Genomic DNA, 17,728 nt, shown 5'->3' with positions numbered 1-17,728 from the left:
ATCCTTAATCATTGTGTACTCTTCTTTTCAAGAATTTGACACATTTGTACATACTTCAAACCACAATTGGTTATACACTTGGAGCATTTAATAAACAGCATTTACTACAGGAAAGAAATTTTGAGTTATAATTCCACTACCTCCAGCTATCTAAAGGTCTCCTCCTCCCTTGAGATGCTGCCAGGTATGCTTAGAACTGCCTCAAAGAACACCTGCAAAATGCCATTTCTCCTACTCAAGACCACCTTTTCCATGATGCATTTGGCACAATTCCCTACTTCCCATCTCCTACCATAACTAAGCCCAAATACACGTAAATGAAAGAATCACACATTAACCCCATTTATCTCTGCCTCCACCTTCCCCCATTGTTGTGCCTGGGTTGTAGTTTAGATTGTAAGCTCCTCAAGGCAGGGTTTTGTACTCTGTAAAGCAGCATGCACCTTGATGGTGCTACAGATACATTTGGGGGCTTTTTCTGAAGAATTTAAGTTCAGTAGAGATAGGTATTCATCACTCAGTGATACAAGTATCACTTATTTCAATTTCAGGTGTACACTTCTCATCCTCCTAGGTCAATTCCTTGGCTCTACTGACTGAGAGTTATGGGAAGTGCAGTCCAACACAGTTGGATAGCAGCAGGTTAGGAAAGGTGGGCTTAGGTACTTTCTAGAGTCTCTACACAAATTCATATATTTAATGGTATTTCACCCTAGCAAGCCTGCTTAGCGGCCAAAGGGCCGTCTCAGGATAAAAGTAGTAGGTAAAAGTTGTGTGTCATGACAGAGTCTTTGCACAAGGGCAGAATAAAAGGCAAACTTGTTACTTAAGTCTCAAATTGGTGAAATAAGCAAACACAGAAAAGCAAAGTTGAGTAGATAACTTTCTCAAATAGCGAACACTGAGGAATAATGTCACATTCAGGAATTTGCAAGGTCAAGTTGCAATACATCTAGAAAGACCACTTGGGCAGAAGGACGTAACTGCATCCAGTTTGTTTTTAAGCAATTCAAAAAGTTCATTGTTGTTTTAAAAATTACATAGTTAATCAATTGTGTTTGGATGCAGAACTCACAAGATATTGCCAATACATCCCTTGGTTGTTATACAACAAACATCCAAGAAAGCAAGTATTGCAAAGGATCAGTTTTTAGCAGATGTGCATGTATATATTTATATGCATTTTCCCAAATGTGGTTTAGATTAGTAGGTATAAGTATCTAAAACACATTTTCACCTACAAATCAAACATCCAGCTGCTGAGAAAATACATATATGTAACGTTAGCCACTACATAATCAACTTCACTCTCCGTTGTATGGATAATTTAGCTGTCTTACTATAGCGCTTGCTCCCAGAATAAGCATGTAGTTGCTATAGCAGTATCATGCAAAGACTACATACACAAAAACTTCACCTTTCATGGCAAGGCTGCTGTTAAGGGTATGAGCTATCCTTAATCCTTTACAGACCACTAGCCTGCATTTTGCAGCCTGGAAAAGGTTTCACTATGGAAGAAAGAAATGGCAACAAGTTCCTGACTGGCACAGGAACTGCAGATGAGGGAGGCAAATGTGATTTGGGCAGTAATTTTGCTCTGTTTGAAGTAAGCCACCAAACCCCAGTGCTGAATGACTGAAAGCAATTTTCTCCAGAGCTCAATTCCATAGGAATTCTGGCTGCGCTGACGCAAAAACAGCAGGAGATACAAGGAAGAGTCCTTGAGGGCTGAGACGTTGTTACTGCTGAGAGTTTGGCTGCAGTATATTCTGAAGGATTTCACGGCTTTGCAAAAGGGTTAATGCATCTTCATAGAGCATGTTCACACTGGTGCACACGGGCTGGTGCTGCAGCTCTGTAACCTTGCAAACAGCTAAAGTACTCAGGGCACCTAGCAGAAGGAGCAGCAGCATCTTCAATAGGACTCTAGACCAGGAGCGCTTGTGTTGGGATGGACGGGAAGCGGAGAGCTCTGTCAAAATTAAAAGCAAACAAAAATGAGATGGCAAACCAAATGTCAAGTTCTTTTCGGCACAAAATTCCATCCTGAGCAGCCTTGGCCAACCCCTACTCAAGTAGCTCTGTAAATTCGAAGCATCTCCTGCAGTCCTCAATATCAGCAGAGACAATTTTACAGTTATTTAACTGATGTACAAAGCCTCGGTCTCAGAACTGGGTTTTGTCCATCTAAATACCAACTTAGTGACTATGGTTAGATTGCAAGGCCAAATGGGATCAGTTCAAACAGCCGCTTTGGGGCTGGCATACATTGCTCCCAATTCCCGGGCCATGTCCCTGGGCCCCCATAGTGGTTTCTAGAGGGGTGAGGAAGGGGCATCAAAGGCTGGACCTTTCTGGACAGCTAGCAAATTCTAAGGTATTGAACAAGGATGTATACAGTTTTTATTACATTCTTTCAACAATTACGTATTTACCAAGCCTAGCAGTGATAAGTTCTTACCCCTATTACAGGGAAAAGAAACTGGCAGAGGATACGGGAAGCTCAGCTAAAAACTTTTCTTTTTCCTAAAGCTTTTAAAACTTGATGTTGTTCGGACTTTATACTGTTAGTTTTACCCTACCCTGTGCCTGTTTGCATTCTCTTCCCCTCCTTATTGTTCTACTATGATTTTATTAGATTGTAAACCTATGCGGCAGGGTCTTGCTATTTACTGTTTTACTCTGTACAGCACCATGTACATTGATGGTGCTATATAAATAAATAAATAAATAAATAAATAAATAAATATAATAATGGGGTCTTTTTCCCAACCCCCAACACACTACTTTTTTTTTTTTAACTTACTCGGATTCTCGCCCGTTTCTTTCCTCGACTGCGCTGTCATTCCCTGCTTTGCAACTCTCAGGGCATCATACTCCCGTCTCCGGCGTTCTTTCTCTTCAGCCTTCTCCCGCTTCCGCAGTTCCCTCTCTTGGGCTTCTCTTGCTTGACGCTCTGCTTCACGCTTCTTCTCCAGCTCTGAGTGTCAGCACAAACAGAAAATGTTCATTCACTTTAGAAAGCACTCCCATCCCTCAAGTTGTACCAGATTAAGAGACTCCAGTGGTTGCTGTGTTGATCCCCCAAAATGGAAGTTGCATTTGCAAAGTAGTTAGAATCTCTAGTGTTTTGCATACAGCCTGGCAATGGATGCCTGCAGAGCAGGTGAAATGGGTATTACGTACTGTAGTACCAGTCATATCTTGAAGATATCAAATTAACTGTTCCCTGTACATTCAGCGACCGTCGCAGACAAATAAAATTTTAAATCCATTGCCTTGCGAAAGAGCAAGACAATGCCATGGGTATTAACCACTTCTTTCACAAGAGGCCAGTGTTCAACAAATATTTACATATGCTCTGTGGTTAATAAATCATTCCAAGTGATTGCATCTCTCAGTATGGTATCATAAGTTGTTGAAACATTTTTTAGATAATATGACAAAATGCACTGTGAGTTGTTTAAATGTGTTTAAAAGTCTCCCTTATGTGCTTCCCTGGATATTAAGATTTGGGGTGGGGGGAGCCCTTTTTACAGTGCTGTTGCTGAGGTTCGAAATGCAGCAAACCAAGAGAGGATGTTCTCAATACAGGCACCCTGATTGTATAATTCTCTCCATGCTCACATATGGCTGGTGCCAAATCTTACAAGTTTTCAGCACCAGCTAAAGACTTAATTGGTCACCCAGGCTTTTGACTGGAATTGTGTTGCTGCGTCTTGTAAATTGTCATTTATTGGTTTTACTGTTTCCCCCCGTTGTTTTTTTTTTTATGATTTTACTGTAATTTATTGGTTTTGTATCTCACTCTGGGATTATTTTATAATGGACAGCAGGTCATTTTACAAATAAATCAGGGATGGGCAACTGCAGGAGCGCTGGATGAAACAGTCTGCGGGCCACCCAAAAAATAATGGTAACAAAATTTAAAATGCTGTCGGTAGCACTACAGGGTGCAAAGCTCATAAAAATAAAAAAAAAATGAGTGAAGGACCCACAGCGGCAGGGGTGGGGGCACTATGACCACCCCTGATATAAATAAACAGGCCTACCTCGCTCTGCCTGTAGCTTTCGTTGCTTCTCACGATCCAACTCAGACTGGAGGGCCCTCATATATTGAAGTACCTTTAAGATTCAAGACAACTGCATGAAACTGGATTTCAGACTAACAGGAAGAAGGGATATAATATCTCTATAATAGGCAACCCAGCCAAGCTAAAGAAAGGCATTTATTAAAACATAGTTAATTTGGACCGTGTTGAAAGAGAGCAATCCCCCCGCCATTTCCAAAGAATTAGGGTGCATTTGGCCAACACATTAGCCAATCCTGCCCTCAGAGGCCACTCTGCGGATGACTATTTGCATAGTGCAATGGGGCAACATGCAAATAAAGCCTCCGTCAAGTAGGGCCATAAGGGCAGGGTTGGCTATTGCTCCCTTTCACCCACCTCTCCGCCCTCCACACCGAATGGTGGCGCTGGTTCCCCCTTATCTGATTAGGGTGCTGCCATTTTGTGGGGAGGGGTGGAGAGAAGACCCCCACCTCTTACTGCAGGGGCACCCATGGTGCCCACAGCATGTGTCCCTCTGCGGCCGCCACAAGGATGGGCAGGCATATCTCCTAAGGAGGAAGCTCCATGCCTTCTTGCTGCAGCCAGAAAGAGGCGGAGCAGTCCCCACCAGGAAAGGACACTGCTCAATCAGATCACACAGTATCCTTGGGTTCCCCCCTTCTGGCTGCAGCAGGCACCTGCAGCAGCCAGAAGGAGGAAGGGGGAGCCCCCACCGGGGATGCACGGGCTGCAAAGCTTGTAACCTTCCATGGCCCGTGCATCCCCCATTTGTTTTGAGACCAAGATCTAGGGGAGAGCTGCCGCTAACAGCTCTATCCTCAATCTTGGTGTCAAAACAAACCAAGTTTGTTTGGGGGTGCTCTTGGATCCAGAACTGTCACTTGAGGCACAGGTGAACTCAGTGGCAAAGAGCACCTTTTATCAGCTCAGGCTGATATACCAGCTGCACCCTTATCTGGACAGAGATAGCTTAGCTACAGTTATCCATGCTCTGATAACCTCTCGTTTGGATTACTGCAATGCGTTATACGTGGGGCTGCCTTTGAAAACGGTCCGGAAACTTCAACTGGTGCAAAACAGGGCAGCAAGGTTATTAACAGGGACTGACCGGCGAGATCACATTACGCCAGTCCTTTTACAACTTCATTGGCTGCCAGTCCAGGTCCAGGCCCAATTCAAAGTGCTGGTATTGACATTTAAAGCCCTAAACGGTTTGGGGCCAGGTTATCTGAAGGAACGCCTCCTCCCATATGTACCTACCCAGACCTTAAGATCATCTACAGGGGCCCTTCTCCGTGAGCCCCTGCCAAAGGAAGTGAGGCAGGTGGCTACTAGGAGGAGGGCTTTCTCCGCTGTGGCACCCCGGTTGTGGAACGAGCTCCCCAGAGAGGTCCGCCTGGCGCCTACACTGTACTCCTTTCGTCGCCAGCTGAAGACCTTTTTATTCACTCAGTATTTTAACACTTAATTTTAACTTAAATTTAAATTTTACTGTTTTAACTCTGTATTTTAATCTTATATCAACTTTGCTGTGTGGTTTTATCCTGGTTGCGCTTTTTATATTGTATTTCGTAATTGTGTTTTAACCTGTTGGGTGTTTTACTGTGGTTTTAATTTTTGTGAACCGCCCAGAGAGCTTCGGCTATTGGGCGGTATAAAAATGTAATAAATAAATAAATAAATAAATAAAACAAATGCCGTCACCGGAGCAAGGAGGAGGAGGTGCAATTGTTGCTTAAATAGTCCACCACTGACTAACGAGTTGTCTGAACCAAGTCTTAGAGTTGGAAGTTCCAAATGCCATCTAGTCCATGTCCTTTCCCCACAGGCCATAATGTACCACAAGCAAAGAACAAAAACATGGAATGGTGCCTGCATAGTAAATAACTCCGGATGAATGAAGCAAGTATGCAATGTCACATGTTACTGGGTGAGGATGCTGAGAACAAGTTATTGTCTCCTACACATAGTCTTTCAAAAAGGCCTAACAGATATACAGAGAGAGTAAAAAAAAAAAGAAGAGGAGGCAGTAATAAGAATTAGGGGTTTATTGCCAATGCTCATATATCTGTCCACATGCAAAGCACCTCCTGAGCACACGGATCAATGCCACAGTATACCACTATGATCACTCTAATGCTGCCTGTAAAAAATATAAAAAGATTTATAACAAAACGGGACTGCACATGTATAGCTTCATTTTGTGTTTAGAGTCTATTCTTATCTTTGGATTGCAACAGATACAGAGCTTTGGGGAAGGATTGATAAAAATCCAAGAGAAGATAAAATCTCAGTCTCTGGACAGTGAACAAAACAGCACAGCAGGAGACCAAGTGAGAATAAACTGAAATAAGTCCCTTACCCTAGTGGCAGCCTGTTTACACTGCTTTTCGTCCAAGCAATCTCCAGCTACTTTAGCCAGTGTAGGGTCGAGGGGGTTGTCCTTCAGATCCAGCCACTTCAGGTTCTGAAGAAGGGAAATGCGGACAAAATGAGACGAAGTCAGTTGCCAGGATGTTCAAAGGTCTACTCCTTGGAAGCATTTCATTTGCCATTGCCTAGAAGGTCCTAGATCTTGGTCAAAGAACATGGGAACAGTAAACATAAGTACTCTGGAGATGCACATTACTTCTGGAGTTTCATAGATAATGCTCATGCTGCATTAAAAAAAACTGTTTTGAGGCTTTTTTTCTTGCAGACAACAGACTGAAATGCATATACTTGTTAAGGAGGTGTCAACTCATTAACAAGATGGTAATTTACGTAAGCTTTGGGTGTAGAAAGTGAGAGCTACAGGTAGTAGAATTTTGTAATTCCTTCAAGGAACTAGCACTTAAAAGAACAAAAGGCAATGGAACAAACTGGCATGCAAAACATATTGTGGAAGCAACTAAGTGCAAATAGCAAAAGCAACAACATAGTTCCTTTGGGAGCCAATTACGGCTGAAAAGGAAAAAATGTAAGTAGTGACTTCAAAACCAATCTACTTGATAGTTGAAATTTATTTATTTAATTTATTTAAAACATTTCTTGGCCATCTTTCAGGGCAAAATCCTCACAAGGTGGCAGATTTTCAGAGGGCGGAAAGGGGAATTGCTGAAAATTATCTTCCTCCCTTTCACTGGTGAAAGCATCCTGTAAGCGGAGTTCTGGTCGTGGGTAGTTGGAATCCAAGCCCTCTCTGGCCCCATTCAAAATACAGTGGCCTGGTTCAGACAACACGCTAAGCCATGCTGCTTAACCACAAAATGGTTAAGGGAATCCCTTAACCATTTTGTGATTAAGCAGCATGGTTTAGCGTGTTGTCTGAACCAGTCCAGTTTAAACCACAACTTTAGCCATGGTGGTTAAGCCAGAAAGCTGGGCCGTCTTCAGAAGACACCTTAAACCATGGCTTTAACCATGATGAATAAGGCATTTTGCCTTAGTCACCGTGGTTAAAGTCGTGGTTTAAGGTGTCTTCTGAACAAGGCCCAGCTTTCTGGCTTAACCACCATGGCTAAAGTCGTGGTTTAAGGTGTCTTCTGAACAAGGCCCAGCTTTCTGGCTTAACCACCATAGTTCAAGCCGTGGTTTAAGGTGTCTTCTGAACAAGGCCCAGCTTTCTGGCTTAACCACCATAGTTCAAGCCGTGGTTTAAGGTGTCTTCTGAACAAGGCCCAGCTTTCTGGCTTAACCACCATAGTTCAAGCCGTGGTTTAAGGTGTCTTCTGAACAAGGCCCAGCTTTCTGGCTTAACCACCATAGTTCAAGCCGTGGTTTAAGGTGTCTTCTGAACAGGGCCCAGCTTTCTGGCTTAACCACCATAGTTAAAGTCGTGGTTTAAGGCGTCTTCTGAACACGGCCCAGCTTTCTGGCTTAACCACCATAGTTAAAGCTGTGGTTTAAGGTGTCTTCTGAACACGGCCCAGCTTTCTGGCTTAACCACCATAGTTAAAGCCGTGGTTTAAGGTGTCTTCTGAACACAGCCCAGCTTTCTGGCTTAACCACCATAGTTAAAGCCGTGGTTTAAGGTATCTTCTGAACGGGGGCTCTCTAATCTTAGGAGGTTCCTCACTTGCTCAAGATGACATACATCTTTGTCTAGCTATATCTTCTAATGATAAAGCTACAGAAATCAAAATGAAGCTCACAATTAAGTTATTTGTCCTAAAGAATCAAACCAGGAAGAGACAACAATTTAATATTGCCGCACATGGAGATTTGGCCAAAATTTTGAGAAGTGTTTAGTAGAACTACTAAGGTATCTCCAGAGCCAGCAGTTGCATCGATGTCAACACAGATTTGAACCTTCACCTATTACTAGAAATCGTGATCTCTCTTAAGAGAAACAAAGTTCAGAAAAATCTCAAGTATATTCTGGGTAGAAACCCCAAATGCAAGAATTGGAGGAAATTACCTTGAGTTGTGCAAAACTGACTGGTAAGCTAACCAATCGATTGTTCAGCAGGTCCAGATGTTGCAAGTTGATCAAGCGACCAAAGTCCGAAGGTAATTGCTGAAGCTGATTTTTACTTAGGTCTAATTTCACTAGATGAGTCAAACTGCAGAAGTCTGACTAGAAGACAAACAAATGAAAATAATCCAACCAGCAAGTTAACTAAGCGTTGAGACATTTTGGCTGCAGTCCTGTGTATGTTTATCTAGGAGTAAGCCCCATATAACTTAATGAGGCTTACTTCTGAGTAAACATGACTAAGACTGCACTGTTAGAAAGCTGAGCAGTGATCAATAGGACATGGTTTTCAAAGACCTGCACAGCCTACTCTGTTTTCCCAAGCTATTTGTGAGATGGAAATCTGGCCTCTCTTATCCTGAAAATGAAGAAACAGATCCACACCAAATATCCCCGAATAATCCATTAGTCCTGTAGTTCCGTTCAACCCTTTGCCCACAAAGTTTCTTCCCATCTTAGCCCCTTAATAGCACCCTTTCCCCAACAAGCACTACTAATAAACTTGTAACCCAAAGCTGCACATCACTGATGCAGCTATTCATCCACTTGGAGATGAAAGAATATGCCATCAAGAACAAAATCTTTGCTCTCTGAAAAAAGACAGCTGTGCTTGTTCTCAGTATATTTCACTGATCAACATTGTTCTTTTAGTGACTGTGGCATCATCATTCACTTACCCAGTGGAATGAGCAATGCAACTATAATCACAATCCTACCCTATGCTTTAATAGAGAAGGCAGGGCTTTAGGCTGTTTCTAGGAGGGATTAGGTTGCAACTTACTGATAAAGTAGTAAGATTGTTACAGGACAAATCCAAAACAGTTGCCTTTGAAAGTCCTGCCTGAAAAATAACCAAAAAACAAAATTAACAGTGCAATCCTATGTAGCTCACTCCCTAGTAAGTGTATTTAAGTTAGATCCAGTTTGTATTCTGACAGTGACAATTGGCAAATGAAACTTTAGTAGCAAATCTTTGACCTTTATCCGATATATGGAACATTCAGAATACTACACTTGCCACAATGCAGTTCAACCTTTCCAGAGACAACTACATTTTAAAATTTGCTAACAAATGGTATTTCACAGATGTTGCTTTTATTACACAGACAGGTTTTATTCTAATTCTATAATTTAGCCGCAAGATGTGTCAAATGAATTAGGAAGATGTTGGGTGGGTTTTTGTTTGTTTTTAAATGGCTATCTTGCTAGGCAAGGGATGGGGACTGTGTGTCCCTCCAGGTGTTGGACTGCAACTCCCATAATCAACTGGCTGTTCTGGTCCAACATCGAGCCTGTACTGACAACATGGTTAGAACACTAACCCTCCTACAGCAAATGGTTAGTGGTTATGTAGCCACCATGGTTAGGAATTGTTCACATGACACACTAAGTCATGGTTGACACGCTAAGCCATTACGTTTACCTCAAAAAGCTTAACGGCCATTGCTTAGCATGTCATCTGAACAGGGTCAATATCTGGAAGGCTACATGTTCCCCACCACTGTGCAATGCTCCCCCCTTTGTCATGAAAAATTTGTTCCCTATTTTCCAAGGAGAAATTCCCTAATTGTTATTTGATTACAGGTAGATTGTTAATTGGTGTCCCACCATGGAAAGGATCTCTTCCTTTCTGATGAGCAATGACTCTGTATTGCATTTCAGAGAATCAGCATGATGTCAGAGACAAGAACCTGCCTTTTTGGAGCAGAGTCACGGTGATCACAAGATTTTAACTGGTCACCAAGACCAGCCAAAGTTTGTGGACCCCTACTTGTAATGATGTGCAGAGTGAAGCATCATTATGCAGGTTAGTGAGTTCTAGACTTTGGCCTAATCTACACCAAGCAGGCTATTGCACTATGAAAGTGGTATATAAAAGGCAGGAGCCACACTACTGCTTTATAGCAGTACTGAAGTGCACTGACAACTGCTAGGGCCCATTGACATATACCACATACTGCTTCCGTAGTGCTAAATCCTGCTTGGTGTGGCTCCTGCCTTTTATATACTGCTTTCATAGTGCAATATCCTGCTTGGTGTCGATTAGGCCCTAGATGAGAGGCGTGAAACCCACTTCAAGAAACTGAACCTTTTAGAGTTTGAAATCATTGCATTCTAGAAAAAAAATTAAAATGCAATAAATTGGCAAGAAGTTTCCACACCAGCCACATGACTTTCCCCCAAAGCCCCACAGAACTGCTGCTATATTACTCTTGCTCTCTCCTATCAGCTATGGTGCACACTGCAGCATGGTGTAGTGCAGTATCACAGCTTGTTGGCTGTTGGAACAGAGTGTACATTTGCACATATGGACATACATATTCACACAGTAGATAAAAGCAGGGAGTAAAATTGCAACAGTAGCAGGACTCATGGAGATTTAGGTTGGGCTTCCTTGTCACATAGTTGAAGTTATCTGCACATGTCTCAGGAACAAGGTAGAAAGCCAGCTCCTCTTCTTGTCAGTTCAATTCCCTGAAATCTAGATAATATACTTCAAAATTGTGCATTTCTTCAAACATAGAGATCCTACTAAATTTCCCAATGAATTTCAGAAATCTTTAAAGAACCAGTATATTCATACAGACTACATATCCTTACAGATTTTTTTTTACGATATTCTACAACTAATAAGAAAAAAAGACACCAACCAGCTCTTTAACTGGCACCTCATTCAGGTCACACAAGCTCAAGTCCAACTCATTGCCCTCCAGTTTGTCCTTTAGATTTACTCCTTTTCCTCCAGATTTTGCCATAATCTTCAATAAAACAATCTCCAAAGCAGCCTGGCAAATATTCTTGTGTTCCTGGGGAGAGAGAAAGTTTAAGGCTGCACACTTACTTGTAAGCAAGTCCCATTAAAACCAGTAGGATTTACTTCTAAGTAAAGATGGTTAGGCTCACACTGTGCAAAGATCAGGGTATCCTAAAACAATGCTCTCAATAAACAAACTGGACAAAATTATTTTATTTTAATAGTCATAATTTCCAGTTAATGTTTAAGCTATGAGTCTGCCTAGACTATCTATTCCAATTCAGCTGTATGCTGGAAGGATTGATACAGGAAGAAATATTTGGTCACCATGGCCTTAAAAGCCCTTGAACCATTGCGAAGATTGTTGAAGTTTACACCAGGAATAGGGGAGGTGTTTGCAATAGTCCACCAGCTAACCACTGATAAAAAAAGCCCTGCACTATTTTTGTGAGGCTACAAAGAAATCCACTTCAGTAGTAGAGGAAGACTTAAGCAACGTCAGAGGCCTCCTTATCAACCCATCATGAGCCAGAGGACAGGAACCAATTCACATGGTATAGCATTATTAACATAATTTGCATGCTTGTAACACACACAAGATCATGTAACATGAATCCTGACATGGAGTTAAAACACAATGTATAAATAAAACTTGCATATTGCAAAATCCCCCAGGTGGGGGTCCTTTGTGTCATTGTACTCCACTTCAGGAATCCTCTCAGTGAGAGCTAGGCCACCCAATGTCAGACTGGTGGGAGGTTTATTTAGTTATTTATTTATTACATTTCTATACCGCCCAATAGCCGAAGCTCTCTCATACATCCCAAGTACAGGGCTTTCCTTTTCTTATAGGAATGAATGGCCACAAGGGGCAGGGGGAATAAAGAGGATGAACTTAGGAACCATTGGGATGGAGACTAAATCTGCTCCCCGTCCACTGACCCCAGCCATGTAGAATCATAGAACAGTAGAGTTGGAAGATGCCTATAAGGCCATCGAGTCCAACCCCCTGCTCAATGCAGGAATCCACCCTAAAGCATCCCTGACAGATGGCTGTCTAGCTGCCTCTTGAATGTCTCTAGTGTGGGAGAGCCCATGACCTCCTTAGGTAATCAAGTCAAGCAAGTCCTGTTTAATATCCCTGCCCTGAATTTTATTTTCTTGGTCATTTAAGCATACAGCAATAATGGGAAGGATGACATGGGATACTGGAGTGTGTAGTGCATATAGACAAATCTACTTCTAACGCCCTCTAGATGTTTTGGTTTACGATTCCCAGCATTTCTCATTGTGGGCTCTGCTGGCTGGGGCTGATGGGAGTCAAAGTTCAAAACATCTAAAGGGCACAACGTTGGAGGAGGCTGTTATATAGAGTAGCAGTATCAGCATCTCTTCTACCCTATGGAGGCTCTGTGCCTTTCACATGGTGTGACATATAGAAATGGAGACAGGTGACATCCCCTGTCACTGTACCGCCACAGTGGAGAAATCTGCTCCTGCTGAACTCTGCCTGTCAAGGAGATGTTAGGCACATAAGAAGTGTCATGCTGGATCAGACCAAGGGTCCATCTAGTCCAGCACTCTGTTCACACAGTGGCCAGCCAGCCATCGGCCAGGGACCAACAAGCAGGACCTGGTGCAACAGCACCCTCCCACCCATGTTCCCCAGCAACTGGCGCACACATGCTTACTGCCTTGAATATTGGAGATAGCACACAACCATCAGGGCTAGTAGCCATTGACAGCCTTCGCCTCCAGGAATTTACCCAACCCCCTTTTAAAGCCATCCAAATTGGTGGCCCTCACAACATCTTGTGGTAGTGAGTTCCACAACTGAACTATGCGCTGTGTGAAGAGTCAGTATCAGCGAGGAGGGGGGGGGGAGAAATGCCAACCCGGCGAATACTTCAGAATCCTCCTCCCACACATATCCCAACAACTCTCCGCCGAGGCAGGTCAATTCTCACGGTAGGAACGTGCCGCCCAGCGTGACTGGGGCGAAATAGGAGCAGGGGAGCCCCGACGCCCGTCCTTACACTTGTGCCTTTCGGACGTCAAGCTTGCGCTGCACACGAGGCAGCCACGTTTCCCCCACACCGAGCCAGGCCCTAAAAGGAGCAGCAGCAGCCCGGCACGGTCCGCCACCCGCCTTGCCTCCTATGGCAGAAGGAGACGGCTCTATGCCGTTCTGGGCGGCGGCAGCAGCAATCAAAGCTAGTGGGCGTGAGACCCAGACTGACAGACACCACGCTCTTCTTCTTCTTCTGCTGCTGCTGCTGCTGCTGCTTGCCACCGCCACCCCTGGTACGCTAAAAGAGCAAAGGGCGCCCTCGTTAAAGACAGGAGGGGGAGCTGCGTCCGAAGCCCTCCTTCGCCCCACTCACCTCGCCCCCGCCTCTGGAGCAGCGCTACCGCTGACGCTGCCTCGCCTGCCAGTGCCAGCCACTTCCGCACCAGCCTCTTGGCGGAGCCCCCGCCCGGGCCTGGACAGAGAGGAACAACGGAGAGAAAGCCACGCACCGGCCAGAGCGCCTCGCGGAAGTCCAGGAAGGGACCCGGGAGCGCCCTCTGAAGGCGGAGCGGTGGTATAGCAACGGCGTGCGAGGTCGGCTTGGTAGGGATAAGTGAACGCAGAATACCGTTTCCTATTGGAGATAAAACTGACAGAACTGATTTGTGGATATGGATCTTCACAGCTGCCTGAATGTTTTGATTCTCCTTGCCAGTGCGGCTATGGGGAACTGACATGACAAGAACCTACCCGTACACTGCGCTCAACATCTAAGGTCCTCCTCTGAGGGAAGCTTGGAGGATGGCAACAAGGGAGAGGGCCTTTTCAGTGGTGGCCCCCCAATTGTGGAATGGTCTCCCTGATGAGGCTTGCCTGCCACGAACACTGTTATCTTTTCGCCACCAGGTCAAGACTTTTCTCTTCTCCCAGGCATTTAACAACGTTAAGTTTGTTTGTAACAGCCCCCAGAACTGTCGTTTTGAAATGGATACCGTTGTTTTTATACTGTTGTCTTTATGTTTTTTATGGTTTTAAACTTTTTATACTTTTTAATGCTCATTGTTTTTAACTTTTGTAAACCGCCCAGAGAGCTTCGGCTATGGGGCGGCATACAAATGTAATAAATATAAATAAATAAATAAATGATAAATGCCTGCATTTCAAAATTTACCACTAAACTACTGAGTTCGTTGCCCTGTAGAAAGCAACCATTATGACACTGCTGTGAAAACTTAGGAAATAATAAGGGGTCTGTAAGGCTAGAGGTCAACAAATTCATCCTCCTTCATTGAATCAGGACTTTTTGTATTCAAAAATTGTAGAGAGCCTTCAAATTATTGTAGTGTATAGATCAGAAAAAAACAGTAGCAAGCAACATATACGGAGGGCAGTAATAGGGCAAGGAATAATAAGACAGATACAGAGACAATCCATGACTGCCGTATCAATCAGTTTGGTGACCAAATACATTCACATAGAGTGGTTATTTGGCAGACCCTGAGCATGATGGCAAAGTCCATCCTAGCACTTCAGCACATTCCATATTTCAACCAGATTTTCTAGATCAATGATAATTCCTGGGGGCTGCTGCATTCTCCAAACACTAGTCCGATGGTCAGAACAATTTGGGGCTCTCACAAATGGCCAGATTCCTTGATGTCAAAAAGACAGAGCTGCACAGATATACAATAGATGTGTATCTAGACTTTGATCAGAGGGGGGACCTAGGTCAGGTGGGTGGGAGGTGAGGAACAAAAATGCTGTCTGAAAGAGTCACTCCTGGCAGATTGATGACAAATACCAAAGTGCTTCTCACCTCTTGGGAAGTAAAAGTAAGATTATTTTCAATGGATTTCAAATGTCTGAGAACATTCAAAATCTTACTCCACCATTTGTACTGGCATGCCTTTGACATACTTGGCTGCATGTTCTTCAATGTTTGAGGGATTCCTCAATTTTCACTAAACAGTAAGGCTGTTAATGTGTAACCCACAAAAGGTTTCTATGTGAATGGGTGATTTGACCCTTGCTCTGTGTTATCATTATTACCAATTATTCATTTGTATTTACAAATATGTGTATCCTGCAGCACAACCTTATGCATGTTTATGCAAAATAAATCCCACTGTGTTCCCTGCAAGTGTGTTTAGTATTGCAGCCTTTAACAGTTTGAGACAAGGAATGTGATTATCTCTGGAGCAACAACAGTTCTAAACATATGTTCTATTTCTAAAATATACATAATAAATTATGCAAAGCAAATTATGCTTTATCAGCACACCCCAGTTTTAAATCAAAGACCAATATCTCCCTCTTTCCATTTTTTAAAAGGAATTTACAAGCAGGTAGGAAAGAAGGGAAAAGAACAATAACAATACTTAATTAGAGAATCACATTAATCAGAGGAGCACATTTGCACTGAAAAGAACAACCATCCCAGACCAATATTATGGATTGCCATTTCTGTACAAATGAAGACTGCTTTCTGAGGCTGCGTTTTCTTTTAATCATATATGTCCATCTTTCCCTGATTGTATACAATACTGAGAACTTTTACAGCAGCCATTGAATCATGTTTGGAATAGCTGGGGATCCTAGTTACAACAAAAAATGATCTTAACAGAAACCAAAAGATCCATAAGCAAAATTTGGATTGTATTATGTGTATCATCCTCGTATAATAATTAAGACTGTTTAAAGCATTACAATGTAACCTTATCCCAGATATCTGCTGGATAGTATTTATCATGACACCAATAAACTTGGGCCTTGGAATAAAGCCATTAAACATGGTACAGATCTGCTTGATGAGCATTAAAATTCCAAGCTTATACACACTTACCTGTGAGTAAACCCCAGTGAATTCAATCTTGCTTACCTCTGAGAAGACATATATTGGTTTGCAATATAAGCATGTTTACCTGGTAGGTTGAAGTCCTATATTCTAAGGCCAATTTCAGATATCAAAGTTCAGATAAAGTTCACTATTGCATCACTAAGCATAGAGATGCTTCTTTCTAAGAAGTGCCCCAAATGACCTGGGACTGAAAGATTCAGCTGGTGAGAGTGAATGACATACTTCCCAACATTGGAGAATAATTTTTGTTCCCTAAAAATGTAATGTCTTGTAAGGTCAGCTGGCTCATGTGCTAACTATATTGATATGTAAAGAAGTTCAAATCATGCATTTGGGAACTTTAGGCTGATACCTATGTCACACATGTAGATTTTATTCCAGTTTATGTTAACTGGAAACCTGTGGAGGTAACCAATCAATAAGTGATCAAATACAACGTTCATCAACACCATCTGGTGAGTTGCATGTGCTAATCACACTCCAAATCCCATATTTCTGAAGTTCACTTTCTATCCCCAGATTAATGACTTCTGTACTTTGGCCTATATTGTTATGAGATTACGTTGAGGCAATTAACACTTCTATAACTAGAACATTTATGTATCCACCCTTTGTCCCATAAGGTGTGATGCTTTCCATGGCTGAGTGCCAAACTTGTATCCTTAGGTTAGAGACACATGCAATGACTGTCACTTCTGCCTTAATCTTGTATTAGTGTGTAAGGATGTGGGATATTTTAACGATAAGGTAGAAGAGTTTCAAAGTACTGTCTCCTCCTTGGTTATTTTGAATTCCCATTTTGCATGCATGCTTCAGCCTGTAATGAGCTTTCATGGGCTTTCCATATTGTAGGAGATGCACTTTGGAGACAAGGGATATAAAAATCTGCTTTAAAAAAAATGGCTTTTGTGCAGGCCTAAACTGAGAAACCCAGTACTACTTATCACTTAGCTGCAGTGAGTGCTGGGTACTTTTGCTGAATGTGGAATATACAAAACACACTACTAGGAGCTTCTAAATTGTCAAAAGGAGGGGACACTTCAGATGTATTCCTGTGTTCCATGGGTGCAATGCCCCAATAACCATATAATGCTACTCTCCTTTATATCTATGACTGTAAATACTGAAATTGACAATCCAAATTAAAAACAAAAACTAAACAAACATGGGGGGTTATTTTGGAGTTGTTGAATCAGTCTGCTGACTCTATTCCATGAAACGACACTATTGTTTGTGGATTTGAGTGTGGGTTAAATAGTTTAGAGCAGAGCTGAAATAGGGATTCAGTTAGGATGGCCACTAGATTAGATGGTTAAAAAAGGATCAGACAAGTTCATGAGAGTTCAGTCTATCTATGACTACTAGTAATGAAAATGGCTATATATCAGGGTGGGCAGAAAGTATATCTCCTTTATATTTGGACTTCAGCCCCCAGAATTGGTGACCATTACTCATGCTGACAGGGGCTTCTGGGAATTGAAGTCCAAAGCATCTGGATCTCTACCTTCTGCCCACCCCTCCTATATAGAACCTACAGGTTCAGAGATAGTAGCCACATAACTGCAGCTGCTGAAGG

General features: G+C 42.7%; 1 protein-coding gene across 2 annotated transcripts; it reads right to left on the bottom strand.

Moving 5' to 3' along the window:
• Positions 1 to 70: 70 nt before the first annotated feature.
• Positions 71 to 13,760, bottom strand: LRRC59 (leucine rich repeat containing 59). Of its 2 annotated transcripts, none has more exons than XM_063120238.1 (8): positions 13,669 to 13,760; positions 11,181 to 11,336; positions 9,311 to 9,370; positions 8,473 to 8,631; positions 6,436 to 6,540; positions 4,053 to 4,125; positions 2,807 to 2,980; positions 71 to 1,972 (listed from the first exon to the last, which is right to left on the bottom strand). In XM_063120238.1, the coding sequence occupies exons 2-8, from the start codon at positions 11,283 to 11,285 to the stop codon at positions 1,740 to 1,742; spliced, it is 909 nt and encodes a 302-aa protein (XP_062976308.1). In that variant the 5' UTR covers positions 11,286 to 11,336; positions 13,669 to 13,760; the 3' UTR covers positions 71 to 1,739. The 2 variants fall into 2 exon arrangements, with proteins under 2 accessions (XP_062976308.1, XP_062976309.1); XM_063120239.1 differs by lacking the exon at positions 13,669 to 13,760 and adding an exon at positions 13,321 to 13,367.
• Positions 13,761 to 17,728: the final 3,968 nt, after the last annotated feature.

Source organism: Elgaria multicarinata, chromosome 3, assembly GCF_023053635.1.
Source record: "Elgaria multicarinata webbii isolate HBS135686 ecotype San Diego chromosome 3, rElgMul1.1.pri, whole genome shotgun sequence".
Classification (NCBI taxonomy): Eukaryota; Metazoa; Chordata; class Lepidosauria; order Squamata; family Anguidae; genus Elgaria; species Elgaria multicarinata.
Note: the sequence above shows the minus strand (reverse complement) of the source record. Positions and strands in the feature narration are given on the sequence as shown.

Excerpts from the sequence above, each read along its gene's own strand:
- LRRC59 (XM_063120238.1), bottom strand. The coding sequence starts at position 11,285 with ATGGCAAAATCTGGAGGAAAAGGAGTAAATCTAAAGGACAAACTGGAG. Across the intron at positions 6,541-8,472 it reads TCAGTTTTGCACAACTCAAG|AACCTGAAGTGGCTGGATCT; the intron begins GTAATTTCCTCC and ends TCCCTTCTTCAG. Across the intron at positions 4,126-6,435 it reads GTAAACAGGCTGCCACTAGG|GTACTTCAATATATGAGGGC; the intron begins GTAAGGGACTTA and ends TGAATCTTAAAG.